Raw genomic sequence first — 6,000 nt, 5'->3', positions numbered from 1 at the left:
GGGTGGGCAGGACTTTCTGTGGTGTTAACGCCTCCTCCCAGAGCTTCTAGGTTGGAAAAGACCCGGTGGGATTATAGCAGCAAGCTAGACACCGGTGAACTGAAGCAAAGGAACAACGGTTTCCTGAGCCCACTTCAGCAGATTTTAGGGTAAGGGGAGGCAGCCCCCTCAGGCAAGCCCTCTGGAAGGAAGTCACAAGGCCCACAAGGCTTTGGCCCTCTGGTGTCCCCAGCCTGGCAAGTGAGGGGACGGCCACTTGGGTAAACAACATCCTAAACTCGCTCAGCTGGGATGTAGGCTGCTGGCCTCCGTACAGGCCCTCAGCTGAGGCAGTGAAATGGTTGTGATATGGAAGAGTGAGATTTTGTATTGCTTTTCCAAGTCCAGGCTAGAAACTTGGGTCCTGCTTTTCCTTTCCCCTCCTGTTCCACTGCAGGTGCGCTGGGCACTGCCTCTGCCCCCAGCCCTGGAGCTGGTGCAGGCTGTGGGGCAGTGCCCGCACCAGGCCCTCTCCATCCTAGCCCAGACCTGCCCACGCACCTGACCTCTCCTCCAAGGCAAGCAAGCAGTGAGAGTGTCACTGTGCTGGGGCTGCATCTCTCTGCAGCATCCAGGGTGCTTGGGTTATTCACGCTGCAACAGAAACCCCAAGCAGGCTTATTACTTGTTTTCTGATTAGAAGCAGAGCAGGCAAGTGAAATTGGAGACATATGAGTCGAAGCTCCAAGGTTAGGGATCAAACACGAGAAATGTGAGGATTGTTCAGGGAATTATTTACTGAAAAGTTCTTGCGATAGTTTCGGAGGCTGAAGTCAAAAGTGTAGGTTGGGTTAGTGGGAAACCCACCCAAGGAAAAGCCACGAGTGGGGAATAACATAGCGTGCAAAAGGCACTTTCGATCTGCTCATATGCCGTCTGCCAGGACTGCAGGAACTAGGAAAAAAGTTATGAAGAGGCTCATTTGGGACTGACCAGCTCCAGCTCCATCCCACTCTGCACCAGTCCCCTGCAAGGAGCTGAGGACAGACCGCCCAAGTCAGGGGCAGGATGGGGCCCGCGGCCGGGCTCTGCCCAGCACAGACTGCAGACCACTTCAACCACATCTCAGCCTGACCCCACGAGCAGGTTTGCTCTCGGATCTGCTCCCCCGAGCCCGGCCAAGGCACTTGAATGAAACCAACACCTAAAAGACTGGATACTGTCCCGGGCGCCTGGGGGGTGGGGGAATTAAAAATTCTCTGTTTCTGATTAACATCGTCCCGGGATAACATAAGCCGAGTTTCAGCCTGGCGAAGGGCTGATGTGCTCAGGTAGCCCCCCTGGGTGGGGGAAGAGCCGGGTGGTGCCGGCCGGGGCAGCCGGGCCGGGCGGCGTCGCCCCGGGGAGCAGCCCCTCGCCCCGGCCCCGCTGCCGGGAACGGCGGCCCTGGGCCAGCGGCAGCCGGGTGTCCCCGGTGCGGTGCCGCCGGGCGAGCAGACGGGAGAAAGCTGTCAGCGTGCGCTGGCTCCGGCTGGAAAGGAACACAAAGCTGCTCGGCTCAGAAAAGCGGCATTCATTTGCATTCCGCCCGGCCGGAGCGGGGTCCCCCCACCTTCCTCCGCCCCCCCCCCCAGCCGGCCCGAGTCACAGGGGAACAGAAAACGTATTCGGGTTAGTAGCCGATGGCATTTATTTCTAGTCTTTACGGAGGTCTGACACATATACACCAATGCTTTCACCGTACAAAGGACTGCGAAGAAACGCACCCTGCCCCTGCCAGCCCACCTTCGCTCCTCGGACTAGGCTGGCACCTGGGGGGGCGGGAAGGAGAAGAAAAGAAAAATTAAATTCTCGTCTGATCCCATTTATTTAAATAAATATAAATATAAATTTTATATAAAACTATTCACAAACAAACCGCCGTCCCGAACGCAAACGACCGATCTTTATTTCTTTTCTTATTTTTGTTAAGAAGTCCGTCTAGGAGGTTCTCAGCCCTACAGGTTTTTGTTTGCTTTTCAGTTTTTTAACTGTCTCGCCTTTCGATTCCAGATAAGGTTGGGGTTTCTCTCCTTTAAATTGCCTGGGGGAAGGCACCCTGGGCCGTGCGAGTCCAGTCCCGTGTTACACGTTAGGAAGAGCAGGTGCCCGCTCCTGGGGTTACATAAATAACGTTTTAGCTTAACTCTCACGACTAAACCATTTACGTTCCAAAAATATATGTCTCTCTCTCTCTCTCTGACTGCCAAGGGATGGAAATGAACCTGCCGGCCGGCGAGAGCCAGCCCGCTCCAGGTCGGCGGGCTGCTGTCCCCGGGGCAGCGGTGCCAGGTGAGCCGCCGTGCCGCCGCCCCGCTCCGAGCTGGGACCCGGCGGCGGGAGCGGAGCTGCGGGCCGGGCTCATAACGGGGAGATTTCTTTATCCTCGGTAGCCGATGAGGGGGATAGAGACTCTTCGTCCTCCGACCGGGGATAATGCCCCTGGCTGGTGCTGCACTTGCAGCCGCCGTGCGAGTTTCGCTGGGTGCCCTTGCCTTCCTTCTTGTGCTTCACCCTCCTGTTTTGGAACCAGATTTTCACTTGCTTCTCGGACAGGTTCAGGTAGGTGGCTATCTCGATCCTCCGCAGCCGGGACAGGTACATGTTGGAGGAGAATTCCCTCTCCAGCTCCAAGAGCTGGGTGCTGGTGAAAGCTGTCCTCATCCTTTTCCCGTTTTGAATTTGGCTGGAATCGGAGCCTCCTGGACGGGAGAGAAGCACGAACTTCAGCGGGACGGGGGAAGGAGGGGAGGGAGGGGCGAGAGAGAGAGAAAAGACATTCTGCCGCAGCTTTCCGCCCCGGGGCAGCCGCTCTCCCTCGGGGGGGGGGGGGGACGGACGGGGGGGACCCCTTCTCCCGCCGCCCTCCCCTCCCCGGCGGCCGCAGGTCTCCTACCCATGCCGAGGCAGTGAAACCTCCGGGGGTCGCTGACGCTGTAGGTGGTGGCGGCGCAGGCAGGTGGGTGATGCGCCGGGTGCCCCAGGGCGGCGGCGGCGGCGGCGGCGGCTGCGGCGGGCACCGAGGCGGCGGGCGGCGGGTGCTGCGGCGGGTGGTGAGCGTGGCCGGCCCGCGGGCAGCACTGGGCCTCGCCGGCGGCGGCGGCGGCGGGGAACTGGCTCTTGAGCAGGGGGATGGCCCCGCCGCCGCCGCCGCCGCCGCCGCCGCCACCGCCGCCGCGGGAGGAGTGCAGGTGCGAGGTGACACAGAGCGGGCAGACGCAGAAAGCGCCGCTCTTGCGGGACGGGCAGCCCGGGCCCGACACCGACATGACGAGGGGGGAAGGCATGCTGAGAGGGATGAAGAAGTCCTGGCCGTGGTGATGCTCAGGCAGGGACGGAGCCGGCCTCGAGGAGTCTTTGATGATTAAGGAGTCGACATAGAATGAGCGGGACATTTCGGAGGGCTGCCGAAGCCGGGGGCGGCTCTCCCGAAGTCGGGGTTTTCCTGCTCGGCCAAGTTGCCACTGAAGTCCTGGCGAGGCGAGAAGGTGCTTATGTGTGAGAGCTGAACAAAAGGGTCCCTGGAGAGGGCTGGTCTTAAAGTCCCCCCGCCTGGATCCCCTGCGCCGGGGTTTTATATCAACTATTTAAACACGTGATGGCTGAAAGCCTCGCAGATCTAAATCTCCCCGGCTTCCCAGGCCGGCAGGAGAGGCTGCCGGGGGGCGGGGGGGCCCAAAGTCTGCGTGCTCGCTCCCGATGACTTCAGTCCTCCGCCTCCGCCCCAGATAAATTATAGGAGCGGGGAAGCCGGGGAGGGGGCGGCTGCCCCGCGGCCCCGTCGCGCGTCGCGCTCGCAGGCACACCCCCCTGTCAACACAGCCCCCCGGGGGGGCGATCAAAATCCCGCGGAGGGAGTTTCTGCTCAGGGGTTTTCCCCGAGGAGCACGCTCCTTTCCCCCGCAGGGAGGGACGGAGAGAGGGGAGCAGGTGATGCGCTGAAACGAGCGGGTCAACGCCGACCCCCTCCAGCCCCCCCGGGTAAAGCATCATCCAAGGGGCCGTGACTCCCACGGAGGCGTGGGACCAACACCTTTCCCCGCTCCGGTCCAGTCCGGTCCACTCGCTGCAGGCAGGACTCCTTCAGGAGGCCCTTTCCGCACCAGAGGAGCCGGGGTCACGGATACAGACACATATAAAGTTAGGGATCGCGCGTGTGCGTGTGTCTGTGCATATATATGCATGTCGGGTGGGTTGTTGGGTTTCTTGTGGGTTTTTTTTTTTCCTCGCCCTTTTCACCCCTAGTGAATCTTGCCAAATTGGCAATTACTCCAACGGACAAAGCCTTCAAATATCTGGACACTTCTCAGCCAAACGGTATCAAAACGGAAAACTTCCAAGTGAACTTCCCCGACCGCTTCAGGACTGCAGCGCGCAGCGCTAATGAAAGGCGAACATGTCAGGGGGGGATTCTTTGATCTCCACCAAGTTTGCTGAAGCAATCATTCAAAGTAAAATTGGATAAACAGCTAAATACGGTCGGTGGCTCCGGAGCATTTCAGATTGCATTAAAAAGCCAAGGTATTCGCAGCATATTACACGATTTTCCAATGACCTGTTTTATGGGAGTTTAAGAAGAGACTTATCGTTAATAGAAGGGCGATCGCGTTCTTGTTTGGCAGATGCGAAGCGGCGTTTAAAACCGACTACGGATCCCATCCCACTTGACTGGGGAAAGGAAAGCGACAATTGTGCTCTAAAGCAGAAAACGCAGACTACGCCTGATTACCAGAGGCTGAGCAGAAGCTAGGGAGTGAATCAATAGCCGTAACGTGTTCAGAGGCGGTTATCCTGCACAAGGGCCGGACCGGGACGCCGACGTCCTCTCAGCCCTCCCGCACACCCACCCACTCTCCTGCTGCTAAAACCCAGCAAAATCAAATCGCTGCCCGCCTTCTGATGGAGGCGGCATTTTTCCTCGGCCCTGGGACCAGCGAGGCTCAGCGGTACAACAGTAGCCTTGTCAAGAGAGGGGCCAGGTCTCGCCTTGCTGTCCCGTTCCCGTTCCCGTCCCCGTCCCCAACCTGCCGCGGGCAGTGCCGCCGTGCGCCCCCCGCCCCGAGCAGGGGCCAGCTCGACCCCAGCCCTGCTCGCCTTTCCCACCCCCCCCCCCCCCGCCACCTCCCCGACGGCCCTGAACAGGCACGGTGCAACAATGTTTTTAGGGACACCCCGCACTCGGCGATCTGAGGATTTATGGATGGCAATTAAAGTTTTATGAATTGCAGCTGAGGCTGGTTATGGAGCTATTTGAATGTGATTAGAATTCAATTAGAAAGTGTTTACCGGCCGGCGGGGCTCCGGAGTGTAAACAGACAGCTATTCCAGCAATGCGCTAATCCCGCGTCTTGTGACAACAATTAGGGACTCGCGGGGTTTAGGCGGGTCGGCTCCGACCTCACCTACTTTTCCCCAAACTGCTGCCGAGGGCTCAGCCGAGGCCCCGGAGCCGCCAGGCCCCGGAGCCCCGGGCAGCGGCGGGGCCCGCGACCGCTGCCCGCGCCGCCGCCGAGGCCTCCGGCCGCCGGGGCGCTGGGGACCGCGGCCCCCGGGATGCGACGGGTGCCCCGCCCGGGGGCTCTGGCTCCTGAGCTCCGGCGGGGCCGGTGAGATTTTAATCACCGTCACAGTGCACAGGCATGGGATTTTGCCCGCCTCTTCCCGTTTAAAACACAGTTCATCTGGCGGAGATTTGAATTAATCTCTGCGTTTTCTTTTTTTCTTTTCTTTTCTTTTTTTTTTTTTCCTGTCCCCCTACAAGAGGCTATTCTGGAAAAGAAGAATAAAAACCCCACCATCGATCTCAGCGGAAAAAACTGTCTGCAGTGATAGAGTCGATCTGGGGAGGGGGCTGTCGTAAGGGAAGGCAGACAGAGCAAGAGTCGGATCAAAATTGCAACTTGTAATTGTTATAACAAACCAAGTGCAGTGATAAAAGAGAAGGAGGGGGGGGGAACCCACAAAGAAAAACCCACCCCTGAA

The 6,000-nt window shown here is 59.1% G+C and overlaps 1 protein-coding gene across 1 annotated transcript; it reads right to left on the bottom strand.

Moving 5' to 3' along the window:
- Positions 1–2,379: 2,379 nt before the first annotated feature.
- GSX2 (GS homeobox 2) lies at positions 2,380–3,413 on the bottom strand. The gene is made up of 2 exons (XM_075041522.1): positions 2,915–3,413; positions 2,380–2,720 (listed from the first exon to the last, which is right to left on the bottom strand). The coding sequence occupies exons 1-2, from the start codon at positions 3,411–3,413 to the stop codon at positions 2,380–2,382; spliced, it is 840 nt and encodes a 279-aa protein (XP_074897623.1).
- Positions 3,414–6,000: the final 2,587 nt, after the last annotated feature.

This window comes from Buteo buteo, chromosome 1, assembly GCF_964188355.1.
Source record: "Buteo buteo chromosome 1, bButBut1.hap1.1, whole genome shotgun sequence".
Lineage (NCBI taxonomy): Eukaryota > Metazoa > Chordata > Aves > Accipitriformes > Accipitridae > Buteo > Buteo buteo.
Note: the sequence above shows the minus strand (reverse complement) of the source record. Positions and strands in the feature narration are given on the sequence as shown.

Coding starts and splice junctions, on each gene's coding strand:
- GSX2 (XM_075041522.1), bottom strand. CDS start 3,413: ATGTCCCGCTCATTCTATGTCGACTCCTTAATCATCAAAGACTCCTCG. Junction 2,721..2,914: donor GTTTCACTGCCTCGGCATGG/GTAGGAGACCTG, acceptor TCTCCCGTCCAG/GAGGCTCCGATTCCAGCCAA.